The 15,926-nt window shown below is 39.7% G+C and overlaps 1 protein-coding gene and 1 non-coding gene across 2 annotated transcripts in view; one reads left to right on the top strand and one right to left on the bottom strand.

Annotated features, from left to right (window-relative positions):
• Window positions 1-13,302, bottom strand: part of LOC145213019 (uncharacterized) — a 55,907-nt gene extending 42,605 nt beyond the window's left edge. The window contains exons 1-25 of the mRNA XM_080081263.1: window positions 13,197-13,302; window positions 13,089-13,116; window positions 12,319-12,480; window positions 11,946-12,043; window positions 11,616-11,714; window positions 8,803-8,895; window positions 8,610-8,711; window positions 8,236-8,513; window positions 7,718-7,919; window positions 7,158-7,291; window positions 6,401-6,601; window positions 5,723-5,867; window positions 5,464-5,592; window positions 5,108-5,222; window positions 4,856-4,961; window positions 4,516-4,670; window positions 4,030-4,222; window positions 3,536-3,755; window positions 3,011-3,318; window positions 2,552-2,652; window positions 2,290-2,410; window positions 1,559-1,770; window positions 816-1,047; window positions 270-410; window positions 60-192 (exon numbers count right to left, since the gene is read on the bottom strand). Of these exons, the coding sequence (XP_079937389.1) occupies window positions 60-192; window positions 270-410; window positions 816-1,047; window positions 1,559-1,770; window positions 2,290-2,410; window positions 2,552-2,652; window positions 3,011-3,318; window positions 3,536-3,755; window positions 4,030-4,222; window positions 4,516-4,670; window positions 4,856-4,961; window positions 5,108-5,222; window positions 5,464-5,592; window positions 5,723-5,867; window positions 6,401-6,601; window positions 7,158-7,291; window positions 7,718-7,919; window positions 8,236-8,513; window positions 8,610-8,711; window positions 8,803-8,895; window positions 11,616-11,714; window positions 11,946-12,043; window positions 12,319-12,480; window positions 13,089-13,116; window positions 13,197-13,302 (3,814 nt within the window). The remainder of the gene's footprint in view (window positions 1-59; window positions 193-269; window positions 411-815; window positions 1,048-1,558; window positions 1,771-2,289; window positions 2,411-2,551; window positions 2,653-3,010; window positions 3,319-3,535; window positions 3,756-4,029; window positions 4,223-4,515; window positions 4,671-4,855; window positions 4,962-5,107; window positions 5,223-5,463; window positions 5,593-5,722; window positions 5,868-6,400; window positions 6,602-7,157; window positions 7,292-7,717; window positions 7,920-8,235; window positions 8,514-8,609; window positions 8,712-8,802; window positions 8,896-11,615; window positions 11,715-11,945; window positions 12,044-12,318; window positions 12,481-13,088; window positions 13,117-13,196) is intronic.
• Window positions 7,059-7,140, top strand: Trnal-aag (transfer RNA leucine (anticodon AAG)). Its single transcript has one exon. It is a non-coding gene; the product is annotated as a tRNA-Leu (tRNA).
• Window positions 13,303-15,926: the final 2,624 nt, after the last annotated feature.

The raw sequence follows: 15,926 nt of genomic DNA, 5'->3' as shown, positions 1-15,926 counted from the left end.
ATAGTAAAAAAATACATATTTTATAAAATATAAATGGGTTTTGTTTGTCATAAACTGACCTTGTCGAGTTCTGAAATCGTTAAGCTCATTTCCATCGAAGTTTCCGCACAAACCACAAACTTGAGACTTGAACTTGGGTTCGAGTTTGACGTAAACACGAGTTCCGACATCCCACAAAACAGTCAATCCGATCTGCAAAAAACATCGGTTTTAATCAATTGGATACTGTTTCTTTTAGAGGTATAAATTGTGTAAAAAATCTGCTGTACCTTTGTTTTAATGATGATGAAAACTCCAGCCCTGATCGTTCGGAAGTCGGCTTTTGGTGTTTCGGGTTTTGTGAATGGATTGCGGGAAATGATTGGCTCCGATCCCCGGATCAAATGGATCACAGTGTCGTACAACATTAGCTAGAAAATGGATAGGAAAATGTTCAAATCAATCGATGTACATAGATGTTGATGGATGTTGTAAATAGAATCCAAACCAGTCTTTTTGAAAACCATGAAAATTTAAATACTGCTTTGGAGGTGTATGTACATTTTGTGACAGTAAGAGCGGCGAAAATAATTGCAATAAGACCAGTTAGGCTGAGGTGAAAAACAAAGGGAAAGTGGTAAAACAAACGATGGAGATGCGTTTCCTGAATGAATTTTATGGGTCATATTTTGCACCAAAAAAAGCAAATTGCCATAATCTCTCGACCAAATTGCAATTAGACAAAACCGGAAAAGTTTTCCCACGACGAAACATTTTTTTGGTTCACAAAAACAAACCAAAACTAAGAGGGCACCAACTAACTGTTTGTCACTTACCTTAACAGCCTTGGTGCAGGTGACACCTCCTGTACTGCATGGAACATTCTCGACAGTGACTCGGAATGTGCCGATACCGTCACCACAGAAATCTTCAGCCAAGACGTAAGTGCAGTCGCCGTGAAATTCAAATCGCTTCTTGTCGAATGTTTGATAATGGGGATCACCGTATGCAGTGCAGTATGATGCACATTCGTGTTCGGTGCAGTTCCAGTTCGAGTTTTTGCATGTGCTATGATTATGAATTTATAAGTTAGATATTTTTAGTAGTTGAGTTTCGCCAAACAAATGTAGAATTTTATAAAGAGTTTCGATCACTAATACCATACCACATTTTGACAGCAGGTCCATTTAAATCAGTTCACGGCCTGGAGGTAAGATCAAGCCAAGAAACATTATTATTAGCGACTTTGCTTATTTTGACCGCAATGCGAAAGTTTAACGGTTACAAACCCTTGATTCAAATGCTGATACACTTCTAAAGATTGCGCTTTAAAAGATATAGTTCCTCTAGACTCTAGAGGGTCTAGACCATCTAGACCATTGATGCCCTTATCACGTTATACTTTGGCTAATTGCTAAATTCTTTTTATTTTTACAACCCAGTACGCTCCCGGGACGAAAACCGATCAAGGTTTTTTATGTCTGTATGTTGGTATGTCGTGCCCGACCATTAGTAATTGCTGAATTCAGCTGCTTACCCTAAACAGTTTGGTGACACCTTGCGTATCTTGATCACTTACCAGAAATTGCAATCCCGTTTGATCCAGCTTCCGTCGTCATAGCTCTTGCCTCGGAAATGACATGGGCATTGGTCGGGTTGCACACACTTTCCGTCGTTCATTACTGTACCTTCCGGACAAGCACAGCCTTCGTGACAGGACGTTTGCACGCAAGCAAGATGCATGTTGTCACATGTTGGCTGGCACTCGGTGCAATTGTTCCAAATCATATCCTAGAAAACATAAAAGTTTGAAGACTTCGTTTATATGCGTTTATTCATTGACGCTCAATTGAATGTGGAAACTTGTAATTAAAGTAAAAGCATTGACAACATTTGGTGTACCACTAAAACACTGATGGTAAGTTTAGTTGCAGTAACACTTGCTGCGTAGTTTAATGCTGACTGCGACTGGTGATGTTTGGTGCGTTATGTTTTACTACAGACCAGAGGTTTGCCAACGGTGATGAATGCTGAGTAGAAGCGTTGACATTTGGAGATGATATAAATTTTACATGATTTTGGACCATAATGTTTTCACAATGTCAAGCACCAAAGCAACATACTGATATAAGATCACAAACACAAACATTATCTAAGCTTTGCTTTCAAAGAATTTTGCGATTAGTTTGTTAATATAACACACAGTAAGTTTTATTTTCGCAATTGTCCAGGGCTTAACTAGACAAAAATGATTGTTACAGAGTAAACCTTTCTTAATTAAATATATATATATATATATAAATAAATTACATTTTCGCAAACATTCTGTTTCGTGCAACCAGCTATCGCGCTACATTTCCAAGCTCCGTCGTTGCAAGTGCATTGCTCACAGAACGACCGGCGTCTATCTCCTTGCGAGTAGGCGACGTTTCTATAAAAACAGGAAAGTTACATAAGGGAAACAAAATTTTTGCATCTCATTCTCAAAATATTTTACTTCAGTTTAAACTAATTTCGAGCAGATTTGAATTAGACTTGAGGTATGATAACACACGAATATACGGTATAATACCTGTGGTAGCAAGTGCAATCAGATACGTTCACACATGATTCCATAAAAGAGTCGTAAACTTGTCCAATGGGACATCGACAGCCTTCTACGCATTCCGAATTCTACAAACAACAATTTCGAATTTTTAAAAATTGTATGTGATGCGACAAAGTATGGGTGATCATTGGCCTTAATATCAGGAGTGCGCAGTTGGTATAACGTGATAGAAAACCCACTTTAATTTTTAACACCGTTTTAACTTAACTTAAAACAGCTTAGGTAGATAGTCTTGATACATAACAGTAAATTGTTAAATGCCAAGATTTTATTTTATGTTATTTTTTATATTTAGCAGAATGTTTGGAAAAATTAAAATATAATCACATAATTTTAATAAGTGACAAATAACCATTATTAAATTATCAAACCGACTATGGGCCGAAATATTTGGAAGTACAGCATTTCAGTTCACATTCATACCGCTTTGCACTGATCTTGCGTTCCGTTGCTAATCATTTGACACGTGACCTCGCAATCTGCACCTCCACATTCGTCCCAAACTCGACCGTTAGGACACATGACCGCACAACCCGCCGTCTCTCGCCACGAGGGGATTTCCAGAATTGGACTGCCCGCTAGTGCGCATGCGCGGGCGTAAGCACTCATCACCGTACATTTGCAAGCTTCACCATCAGCTTGGAACTTGTGCAGACAGTGACATACGTCATGCTCGCACATTGTGACGTAGGGAGCCGGATCGACAATGAGATTGCACTTCTGGAATGCTCCTGAAAGTATGGGAAAGATTGCAGACAAACACGTAAAATGATTAGTTTGAGTACTGTAATATACGTAGTCATTCATAACAAATGTGTTGTTCTATTTTCCAAAGTGACACAAAATAACGAACCAAAGAAAAACATTGCACTTTGAAAACAGTCCAACCAACAGATCTTCCACATATAAACAAAAACATTAACACTTCAAAGATTTCTCCAAACTTACCCAGCTTCAAAGCCGAGCACATGACACCGGCATGAGTGGCATACTGGCTGGCGATGACACAAGCGTCAACTGTCACCCCAGTGGTTACTTCATCTGCCTGACATGACACGTCAGTTTTCCACGAGTTGGCAAAATCAGCCGTGTTGATGGTGGTGGCGCCAGAGGGAAGGGTATAGTCGTCTTGTTGGTTGAGGTTGTAAATGCCACAAAGACCTTGCACCTGTTCATATGTTTATTACAAGTCATTCTCGTTTGTTATAAAAACAGAAATACAAGTATAAGCGGCTACATTCCAGCCCGAATACTGTCTTCCTCAGTATTATTGAAATTAGAAAGCAACGCTCCAATAGTGTTACAAATCTATTCTATTTCTGGTTTAAAAAATGCAATAAAGCGCTTGCTAAGCAGTTCCAAATAGTTTCTACCCCTAAACCAGATAAAGTCGTGTTTTTAATCTTTATTATCAATTTTTTTTATATCGCCAAGTGAACAACCTTGTTTTTGAAAGACGGAGTGAGTTTAAGGTAAATACGATGAAGTCCATCCCACGTAAGTTCCATCCCCGAGTCCGTCCGCATTTTGAGGAAGGAGGATGACAGACGCTGGAAGTGAACACCGATGGCGCTGTCTGTATGCGGAAGTTCAAGCAAGTTGTTCCCACGCCTGATCCTGCCGTTGGACTCGAATCTGCACAGTATGTGGTCAAGTCAAGCTAAATCATAAGTTAGAGCCCTGAATACGCATATTAATATGTGTTGTTGTGAAACTGTGGGCTCTGAAGGAGGTTAGGTTTTAGCTTGTTTTTAGCACATTAAAGATTAGTTACCGCCTTTTTAATGGCAATGCCAAAAAATGGCAGAACAATGAAGTAAAAAAGAAACTAACCCTACACAAATTCCAGCAAAAACACATTTTTCTGATACCGATAAAAAAGCGACTTTCCGTGTAGAACAACACCACATCGAACAGTACATATTTACCTGTAGACTTCTCCTTCCCACAGTTTGACCGAAACCGTCTTTCTGCAAGCATCGGAATCGTAGAAACCGCATCCGGGACTCTGAATCCAAATAGCAAAAGGCTGATCGACGCCGAATCTGGATTGGGCAAGCACGTACTCGCAACCACCAGAAAACTGCAAGTAACATGAGGAATACACAGTAATGAGAGTAGAATATCGTCGCGAAATTGTAATTCTAATTGCATTAAAGTCACAGAAATAAAAACAACAAGTAAACTTAAAGGCTACATGACATAAAAAACATCATTTGGTACGTTACATGCAAGAACCAAATAAACGATGGTATTAACAGCTGATACCTGGTAATTCTTTCCATCAAATGTGATAAAATGGTCTTCGCCGATTGCTGAGCAAATGGCCGGACATTCCTTCTCAGTGCAGTACCACCTTCCATTCTGACAGGTGCTGCATTTCAAATACCCTTATTAACTGTACATTGAAATCAACAACAAAAAGTTAAAATGCTGCATACCATTGTTTTACGTGACTGATAAGTTCCGTTATAAAGTTACAAGGTTGTAAAAATACACTACACATAGTACAATGCTTACCAGTTGTTGCAGTCTTGTTTGATCACATCATTGTTTTGGTAGTACTCGCCAGCACGGGTGCACGGGCACTGCTCCTTGGTCACGCATGAATTGGTACTCTCATCGAAAACGGTACCTGTTTTCACACTGTACGTTATATTAAATCCAAGCTTTTGTGTAAATTCTAAGCCACAATGTGTAAAACCCAGTGTTAGTAAACCTTTTAAGTTGCATTTGACCGCACATCAACCAAAGGGTCAATCGATTAGCATTTAACGTTGTGCTGGCGTGATCAAGTTTATTAAAGGTCATTTTGATAAACCTTCGCGCGGTAAGCAGGTCACGCGCGCGCTTTCAGCGATTAGTTTGCACTGTACCTTGTGGGCAATGGCAACCATCAACACAAATGTTGTTCGGACATTCAGCGGCGAATCCAAAGCTTGTGCAAGTGTCAGGACAAGCGGTTCCACATTCGCTGTACACCATACCGCCTGGACAGGCAACAGCTAAAATATACGAAATACAGTATTATACACATGATCATTTAATGGTAGGTCAAAGATTTATTTGAAGAAAGTAAGACAAATATATTAAATGCGCTGTTCATCACAGTTTCGTTTTATTTCCGCGACTTACGGCAAAGGTTTGAAGTTCTCCAGTCGAGAACCACATGAAAGTAGGCACATGTGCGTGAATATTGGGTAAACGCGTCGCACGAGTATTCTTTGTAGCTTTTTAATCCACCACTACACACGTCCATCACACAACGTTGAACATATTCCTGTACAACATGTAGTTAAAATACCTGTGTATCAAAGTTATGATCAGTGGCAAACCAAGACAATAACAGGTATGTTGTCTAGACCGGGGGTTCTTGTTTATCCAATGGGGGTACGAAGCACTAACACAGGGGTTACGAGTTGGGATGTCAACATGCAGGCTCTTTTGTGCTTAATTTTAAGTTAGTTTAGTGTGATTAAGAATGTTTCTGAATAACACACATAAAAGACTAATGCATACATGTTATTAGCTTTACCTCAAAAATTTTATGTCAATTACTAAAATTTGGTTTACTTCCGTCAAGGTGTAGAAAAAAAATTCACAAAAGTTAAGGGGTGTGAGGACAAAAAGGGCTTTGATCAATGGTCAGTACGCTAGCCGTTTCTCGATGGACAACTTTTCTTAGATCAACTATTCCAGTATTCAGGATTTCATTGCCAAAGTATTTTTTGGCAACAAAACACATCCTTTATTGCGACACCAAAAACTTAAAAACTTGCTTCAATTAATCTGGGAAAAAATTGTGACACTTACGTTCGGATCAACCACTTTATGACAAGCGGCGAATTCGTCGCCTAGCAACAAGCGACAGTGGATCTCCACCTCAGCCAGATCTTCCTGGGAATATGATGCACATGGATGAGCGACATCAGACGGCACAGCTTGGCATGCAAATGAACTTGCTTCGTCATCGACGTGGAAGAAGTTTCCAAATCCGTTGACGTTGTCAAATGGCTGCGAATAGAAAAACGAAATAAACTCAATTTTTTTGTTTGTAAAACGGCACTTAGGGTTCTAAAGGGTCCTGTGTGTCTACAAACATGCTTGTCGAAATTGAGAGCGGACATTACATATTTGCGTAAAAACAAAAAGTTTTCATGAACCACAAAACTATGGGAAACGAAACACGCTTAAAATACACTTTCTTTGAAACTAAAGTTAGACAGTTTTGTATGTGCGCTGCCGTGTGAAGAAAAGTGCTAAATCATTCAGCGATCTGAGCTGCTTGTTCTTCCAAGAAGTGACGTCACAACTTTTCCGTATTATGCCAAACGTGATCGCTCCAGTTGCTGTGTTTCCTAGTGTATCAACAATGCAACTCTTAATTGCCAGATGGTCCGAAATCCCTCGGGGCGAACGTGTTTTGACAAGCAGCGAACATGAATTGCTGTTGTCGTACTAGCACTGCAGGGGTAGCGTGGCCGAGTGGTCTAAGGCGCTGGTTTAAGGCACCAGTCATTTCGATGGCGTGGGTTCGAATCCCACCGCTGCCAATCCGCTTTTTGCTTACTTTCTGACTGTTTGCAACAAAGTCGTCATCCGCTCGACCATTGTAGTTTCCGCACATTCCACACATCTCCCCTTCGTAGGTGTCGGGAACAGCGACGTAAATCGATTTGTTGTTGTCGTAAAATACTCGAACATCTGTAATGTTTTTGATCTTTAACTTCATGTTTATGTTCTAATAATCAATGCAACAATAGCCTTAAAGTGATTTTACAAATTGTTGCACAATTTCCGAACTATCTTAGGTTTTAATTTTTTGGAAGTTTTGCAAATATCTTTTTTTTCAAGATTGGTAAAGCTTACAACTTAAATTAAAGCTTGTAACTGAGGACGCGGCCATTGAATAAACGTCGTGCGGTCCGGGAAGACGTTTGGATTCGAAGACAAGTTTTAATAAATAATTGTGTCAGTTGTATGTATTTGTTTTATCAGGGTTAAAGGTTGCTTTAAAGTCTAAACTATTTAAAGTTATGGGGTTTCCTAAAAAAGTCAGTAACAAACAGGCATAATTCACGAACAGGCTACACGCCTATCCATACGTTTTACCATTACAAGCAAACATACCTGTAAGCAGACGAACGACCGTGTACATGCCGACGCGTTCCAGGATAATTGATTGATCCAGAGTCTTAGGCAGTTTCACCGTCTTGTCGTTGTACACCACACTGCCGTCTGGATACAACATCAAGTTGTGCCTTGGGCCCATCTCAATGCGAACAGCGCGTTTGCACGATCCGTCAGCATCACAGTCATAGTTGTTGATCACCTGCGAAATAGTTGTGTTCAAGTTAAACGTCTTTCGGACCGATCAGATCAGCACGCAAATCAAAACAATGGCAGGGAAAAAAAGAAATATTGTCTTGGCATGATGTCAGAATAAATATGTGGAACTCTATAGAGTCTATATAAAACTTTGGTGGAATTAAAGTGGTTCTATTCTGTATGTTTGAAATCCAAGAATCCTAACTACTTGTCACTAAAAACATAAGGTAAGTTTTTTAACATTGTCAGAAAATTACAAAATACAAATATGACATAAAGATACTGGCCTAATTAAGTCACAAAATATTACTGAGATTTACCGTAACACGGAAGGTTCCACTGCATTCATATGCAAGGCTATATGCGCAACTGCCTTGATAATAGAACTGCTTTCCGTCAAATGACTGGTAGTGGTGCAAGCCCCAAGCTGAACACACGGCTTCATTGGAGTAAGAGGCCAAGGTATCAACATCTACAATAGATGCTGCCCCGGAAGTTTCTTTTTCACTGCAGTCAGGTCCTGAAAACCCCTCCGAGCACAGGCAAACGTCCTTTTGTGTGCAACTGCCACCATTTTGACAGGGAGAAGAACAGACAGCTGATAAAAGACGAATTATGATGTCACAAAGGGTAAAGAATTCTTGGGAAAATACAACGAAAAATGAATGTTATAAAAATTTGTATTCACTGTTACCTGTTTCGCATTGTTTTCCTATGTAGCCGTCAAGGCAAACACATCCTTCCTGAGCAACACAACGACCGCCGTTGAGGCATTCGCCACCACAGTCAAGGACAGCTGCAAAAAGCAGAAACAAATTGTAACTGGAGTAAGTATTCTTTACCAACTAAACTCATAAGTTATGATTTAAAAATGATTAAAATTATACCTTTCTCGCACTGGTCTCCTTCCCAACCTGCCTTGCATTCACACGTGTTTGGTGCAACGCAAGTTCCACCGTTCAGGCATGCCATGCACTGGGCTAAAACAAATACAAATGCAGTTTTCAGTACCCGATAGGAGTAAAGTGATAAGAGTTAAAAAATGAAGGTTTGATTTTATATGTAAAATTTAGGGCATTTTTATGATTCGTTTATCACTGATTTGGAAATTAACTGTCACTCACACTTATATTGGTTCGGTAAAAGTGCTCTGCATTCTAGAACGAAGTGCATTGTTACAAATCAAATAGCATTGTTTAGTTAAGAATAAACCAATCGTTTTTTTAATTATAGTTAATTGCAACTGGTATAGTTGTTGTTTTGTGCAACGACTGTAACATTCAGTCAAAACTAGGTTGTTTTTGTTTTAATAGCTCTGTCGAATATTGGTTTTAAATCAGCGTGGTCCAACTGCAGGAGATAATTTTTTTGGCCCGCGAAAGTCCCAACATTTCAAAGACAACCAAGTTTTGTTTTCAATAATTCAATGTTTTCTTAGTGAGAGAATTAACACTTATTAAATACTGCAAAATCTCCTATTGTGACGCATGACAAGGCATTGTTGGTAATAACGGGTTCTGCTTCTTTAAACCGTGCAGGGGCATTATTTGCGCGAGAGAGAATGTTTTTGACAGCTTCTACTTCGTAAATAACTACAAAATATAAAAATAAACTTATCTATAGATAAAAAAGGTGTATAGTTGTATAGATAAAAAAGGTGTATAGGTGTATACCCTAGAGCAGGGCCTCCCAAACTGGGGGTCGCGACCCCGGAAGGGGTCGCTTAACAAACTTGAGGGGTCGCAGAGAGCTGTACCAATTTTGCAGGAAGTACTCCATACACTGGGGTAGAGTACGGGAGTGCCGCACACCCCCGGCCTTGACCTTTGTATAACGTCACAATGTTGTTTTTGTTCAAGTTACGTCGTTTTCAAAACGTTTCCAGCTAAGCGCAAACGAGCTTGTAGTGACGCCATTGATCGAACAAACGTCGGTTGAAACGCAACAATTGCAATTGTTTTGAAATACACAGGCATTTTAATTGCAACATAAAGATGACACATAGAGTTACAGAATAACGTTTAAGTATTGTGTCATTGTGTGGCGCAATAACTTTCTCTGATAAAATACGTAATAAATTTACGATTTCTAAGCTGTGTTTAATGTCCGTTTGCAAAGCACTGCAACGACCTAAACTTGGTCCAAGGTGACAAGTGCCTATTTGCAAAACAATGTGACAGAAACTAAAGGCTAAAGCACGTAAAAGGTATCGGTGTTTGAACGTGTAAAGTAGTAGACTCCGAGTACCGGTAGGTTGTTTTTAGTTTTCGCTCGAATTAGTCGTTTCAATAAATACAACAAACGTATTTTTGCATTGTTTGTCATATTATCCGTGAAGGGTCGCGGAAAATTTAAAGAGATTAATAGGGGTCGCGATGAAAAAAGTTTGGGAAGCCCTGCCCTAGAGCAGTGGTTCTCAACCAGTGGGCCATGGCCCACTGGTGGGCCATGGAAGCATTTTGATTGGGCCACAGACCAACCAAATAGAAAGCTGTTTGTTAAGAATTTACTTTCATTTGTGTCACTACACTCAATTTTACAAGAATAATGGCTTGGGAAGGAATTGAGAAGGAATGTTTTTGTTTTGTTTTTTGTTCTGAACCTATTTTATAGTTGTTTTCTTTCTATCTTAAAAATTTACTGGGTCACAGAATTTTTTTGCAATGAAAGTGGGCCACGAAAGAAAAAAGGTTGAGAACCACTGCCCTAGAGTTTAACCTAGAAAAAAAGTTTTTCCTGCAAAAATCTAAACCTTGGCCCGCGTAATAAGTTAACGATTTTGAATGGCCCGCAACAAAATAAAGTTGGACCACCCTGGGTTAAATCAAACTAATGTCTATTAAATGTATGCATTAAAGACTAAACAATGAAGAAAAATTCCTATCATGAAATGTGAGGCCAGATGCCAAGCAGGTTAGTGTTTCTCTGGTAAGGTTTTTGAACTTTATTTTAAATCAGTGGTAAGAACACAGGTTGCAATTAAACTAGTGGTTAGTTTGTAGAAATATAACAATAAAAGCATCTCAGATCTGACTTATTGAACGGAAGCCATTTTGTGTAATATGAACAAGCTGGGAAATGTACGTCATCCACCCAAACCTATGTTACAACCGTTTCTATTTTGGTGTGAAATGAAACTCTGCGTCATAAGAACACAAAACAGGTTTCGGGACGTGACGTCAACAGCCCCACAGTGAGTTGGTGTTACATGACTCTGGAGCGCTCTATGAAAAGGTGACATTTTGGGCGAGTCAAGTGGCACAAAACTTAAGCTGTTAAATCAGTGCCGGTATGTTTCGCGTCAAAAGCAGTTTACCTTGGCACCCGGAACAACTGAATATTTCTTTTGTTACTTTTTAGCATCGGTGTGCTTACGAATTTGGCAAAAACAACAATTTTTGCTGTTGAAAAGCTAGTTTGTGAACGTGTCAGGACTCGCACGTAGCGACATTTGGGAACGAATAGCTTATGTGCACTTAATCTCGCCGTGTAAAGCATACTTGAACGCTGGTTGACGTGTTAAAGTCTGATTGGTCGCAGGTGAATGACATTCTTCACGTAGGTAATGTTAATCATGGCCAGTTTCTAACAAATAAACTGCACAAAGGAATTTTACTCCTGCAAACTTGAACCTATTACCTACCTTCCCTGAACGACTGGAAATGTAAAAATTAAAAACAAATTGAAAGTGGTTTCTTACGGATATCGCACGATTGTCCGGAGTATCCAGTCCCTGAGCAATCGCAGGTGTCCGGGCTTGCACATACACCTCCGTTGAGACACTTGTTGCGACAAATAGCTGTAAATACAGTTGAAAGCTACATTTGCTATTTTTATTCCAAACGTTAAAAAACGATGATTTTTGAGTTAAATGATATACGCATCAGTTAAATGTACAGGACACGGTGTTTTTTTATGTTTAAGTTGTTTTACATGTACATTTTCTGACGACTTTGCGTTCTAACTTACTTAATTATAACCACTTAAAAATGTGTTTAAATGTTTACAGAACGTTTTTTTTATTCCCAACCTATCGTGCAAGCGTCTCCTGTGTATCCATCGCAACACGCCTCCTTCTCTACCGTTTCAGTAATGACTTTATCCACCATCACTGGTTCTTGCGATGATCTGTAGACGTAAAACTATTACGTGAAGGTTTTTATAAGTGTGGTATCTAATAAATAACTATGGCAGTTATTAAAACTGCTGTTTTCAGGGGAGTCTTCCAGTAGTCAAACTTATCATTTTCAGATAGTCACTCGTTGATTGCGACTCAGTCTTCGAGGCTTGCTTTAGCTGCCTACGTTTTGTTTATACGTAAGGACAGTTGTTAGAAAGCCTTTAAGACCGTGTCTATTTTCAATACCACACAGCCCATACATACTATAATGTCTTTAATTTACCTGTTGAATGTGCAATACTCCATTCCGTCAGAGGTTTGTCGTTCAATCTCAATGTCTCCATCTTGCACCGACGAACATAGTTGGTAGGAAACCGTACGCCAAACTGTCCGAATTTCCTCCACTTGTATCGTCTTCTCCTCCTTTACTGATACCGGGCAAAGGCTAAAACAAAAGAAACTAGATTTGCAAAAACCATTCGGCGATCGTGTTTGTTTAGCCGTACTTCGATTGGGCATTTATTTGGCTTATTAGCGCTCCCAGCACTAATGCGTAGACGATCATCTTTTCCACTCAATTGCCGTTGCGGCAAGCAAACGCAGCCGGACAATTTACAAATTTACTTCTAGACTTCGATAGTCGATTCCCAGGGTGCAACACGTCTGTATATATACGCCTATGTATATTTGCGGGAACGTCTGGGAAAGTAGCCCAGAAGAATATGAAGTCGGCGGCCCCTGTACCGGCTCTTTATAACAAAGGAAACAAACGCCAACTTCCAGGGGGGCGCTTTCTCCCCTGTGTTGCAATAACAATGGGCGTAAGCTTTTATGAAAGTGACCGGCGTTAATACGGTATTCCCGGATCCCCGACACTCGACGACTGTGCCCGGGTCAGCTACTGCCTGGGCAAAATAGGAACAAGGAAAGCGGCGACAAGTAGTTGATGGATGGATTATGATATGCCACTTCACATCCCGTAATGATTTTTATCGCGAAAGCTCGCAAACAAATCCCGGAATAAACACAGTAGTTCCGTCCTTTGTTTCTTACCGCGACAAGACGGCGTAGCGAAACGCTCCTGAAAAGTTGGTATTTTCTTGAGAAGCGTGAATCATTGGTTTATATGCCACTTGTGTAAGAAGTAGATGGTTCATTTACCTGACGCACGTCTGAAAACAATGCCGATTGCCTCTTCAAGGGTCAGTTCGAGGTCCTTGGTAATCTCCCCCTCTTCAATTTTGTTTGTATCTCTGTTTATGTCCATGATTGTGTTTTCTCCACCACAAAACTCATCTTATAGGTACATATGTGAATAAAACGTCGATCCTGCTTCCGTTTGAACCGATAATAGACAGACGTGTCCTGACGCGATTTTGCACTTCAAAACACCGAGCCGCGCGTTTTGTGCACAAATAAGCGATGTTTAATAAAATAGCGGCTAAAGATTTTGCGGACAACGTCGCAACTTCGCGCGGACACACATATTGGTCTGTAACAACATCCTGGATCGCAAAGTGCTTAACGAGACGCGCTAAAGTAAGCACGCTTTGATTCCAGCTGATCTTAACCACTGGCAACAGTACACAAGTGGCGATAGCGCTAAATAAAACTCTAGACACGTATCCTTGAGAAATTTTCGGCTTGAGAGCTGACGATACACTTGGATTTAATCCTGGTAAAATTGCTTCGTTCGATCAACCCGTGTTGTGGCTTCCCAAGCTTCGTCACATCCGCATGTGGAGAATGATATATTGTTTAAATCAAGTTTCAAGTGCAAAAGGGGCGCGCTAAACGAAGGAAGTTTTGTTAAAAGCTTATAGTTTTGGCAAGCAACATTCAACATTTAGTTGGACGTGGAAATTCATAAAGTTGCAGAGTTGTGTGAAGCACAAAACACGGAAAGATGCACTTTTACAATATACTACAAATCAAATTCCGGCAAATGAATGACTCCAAAGATATGTGCTAAAAAAGTTACCGAAAAAATAATAAAAATTCACTTCATACAATTTGTTCCAAGCCATTTCACAAAATCCTGACATTGAAACAAATCACATAAACATATCCATCAATTTCATTTTATACCAAAAAATGATCATATGGTGTTTACACGCAATAACGACGGTATAAATGTCTTTTAAACCAGTCTTACACAACATAAATGTAGATTACAATATGATACTTGAGGTGAGGTACCAGGTATGGAATTTATATTAATTCCAACTTTGGCCACGTGAAGCAGTAGAGATACGCGCAGCCTTTCTCAGGCAACGTTGATTGTTTTGTAAAGGCAGTGTAACATGTCGGCCAACTATTCAAATAAATGTTTGCGGTCAAATTTCAACCAACGTCTTTATGATTGCTTTTCTCATGCTCAAAGTCGAATCGTTTTAGCTGATGCAACTTGCTGTTCATGTTCGCAGACGATAAATTGACGTAATTCGGTGTTGGCTATCAGTTTCAGTCCCTTATTTAGCACTTCGTCCAGTCTGTGAAAACAACTATGTGCATCCGATTGTTGTTGGCGTTTGACCAATTGGGTAATTTCACTTGAAGGGAACTGACACACTTACATAAACCGTATAATATTTTTACAGTTTTTTTATACATAATCCAATTTGTCAGACATTATGACTTTCCCTTTTGAAAGTTTGATGTTGTGCTGGCTCATCTCAGTTCACATTGGTGACGTGAGTTTGTATGTCGATCTAAAAACATGCAATCTGTTGTTTTCCCGGACAGTATTTATTTCAATCAAGTCAATAAGAAGGGGTAAAACGCACATACAAATTGACATAATACGTAACAGCTAAATACAATTTCATGTTTCAATCGGGCCATGGCCAATTTGCAAATGGACAAAAAAAAGCTGCGAACAAACAATCTTACAATTAAAAAAAAACTCTTACAACTTCGTCCGGCAATTGATTCTTCCATCCGTATGGACTGTTTTTTCATTAAATTTCCTTTAAGGTTAAAATGTTATATAATCTCCAGCGACAAGGGCACGGTTTACTCAGGAGATGTTGAGATCGTAAAACACGATGTTTATTTACTACGGCGCAACGTAGATATTTGCATAGGTTCGGAAATATTGCTTCATTCAACGTGGGTATTTTTACCGCTGGGACATTTGCAATTGAAACGTCAAAGCAGAAGTACAAATCGTTCAAACACGACCATGGTACATATTTAGAAATTCCCAGTTGCAAAGCGGTTACATAACGGCGGAACTACCTTTAAAATTCCACGTTTTTCTTCGGTGTAACGTCTGAAGAAGGGTTCCCAGACGTTACTGAAATGTCCGCTCGGTTTTTGCTTGTTGTATGTTCCGGCAAAGGACTGAGCAAATCCGGTGCCTACAATGCTCTCATAGCTATTTGTGGGTTACCACGGAAGTGAACAAACATATGGCTTTATAATGTATAACATTGAACTGGATTAGTGTATATACGAAATTATTGATAGGAGATACGTGAATCATCGGTTTCGGTGATTTGCCAGTTTCAATGTGTGATATTCACCGGAACGCGTTCATACGTACATAATTGGAACCCTACGCGTTCAGTTCATACATACTTGGGTATCATGCCTGAACCAACACGAGCGTGGATGACGCTTCGTCACAAAAAGAACATACCAACATCATTCGATCGGCACAAAAGATCTACCCTTTCATACAGACGAATCGCTTTTTGTGCAAAGCAAACGTGCGCGACGTGGCGTAACGAACGTAACTCGTGGTGTTGACTACTAGAGGTCATATGACAAACTATTGCAACTTGTGACTGCCAGGACACTCGACTACTTACTAACTTAGCTAGATCATGTCCTTGCATCAATATTGGTTTAGTTGTAACATGAACTGGTAATCATAAAATACCGAGC

Source organism: Phallusia mammillata, chromosome 2 (assembly GCF_965637545.1).
Source record: "Phallusia mammillata chromosome 2, kaPhaMamm4.hap1.1, whole genome shotgun sequence".
Taxonomy (NCBI): Eukaryota; Metazoa; Chordata; class Ascidiacea; order Phlebobranchia; family Ascidiidae; genus Phallusia; species Phallusia mammillata.
Note: the sequence above shows the minus strand (reverse complement) of the source record. Positions and strands in the feature narration are given on the sequence as shown.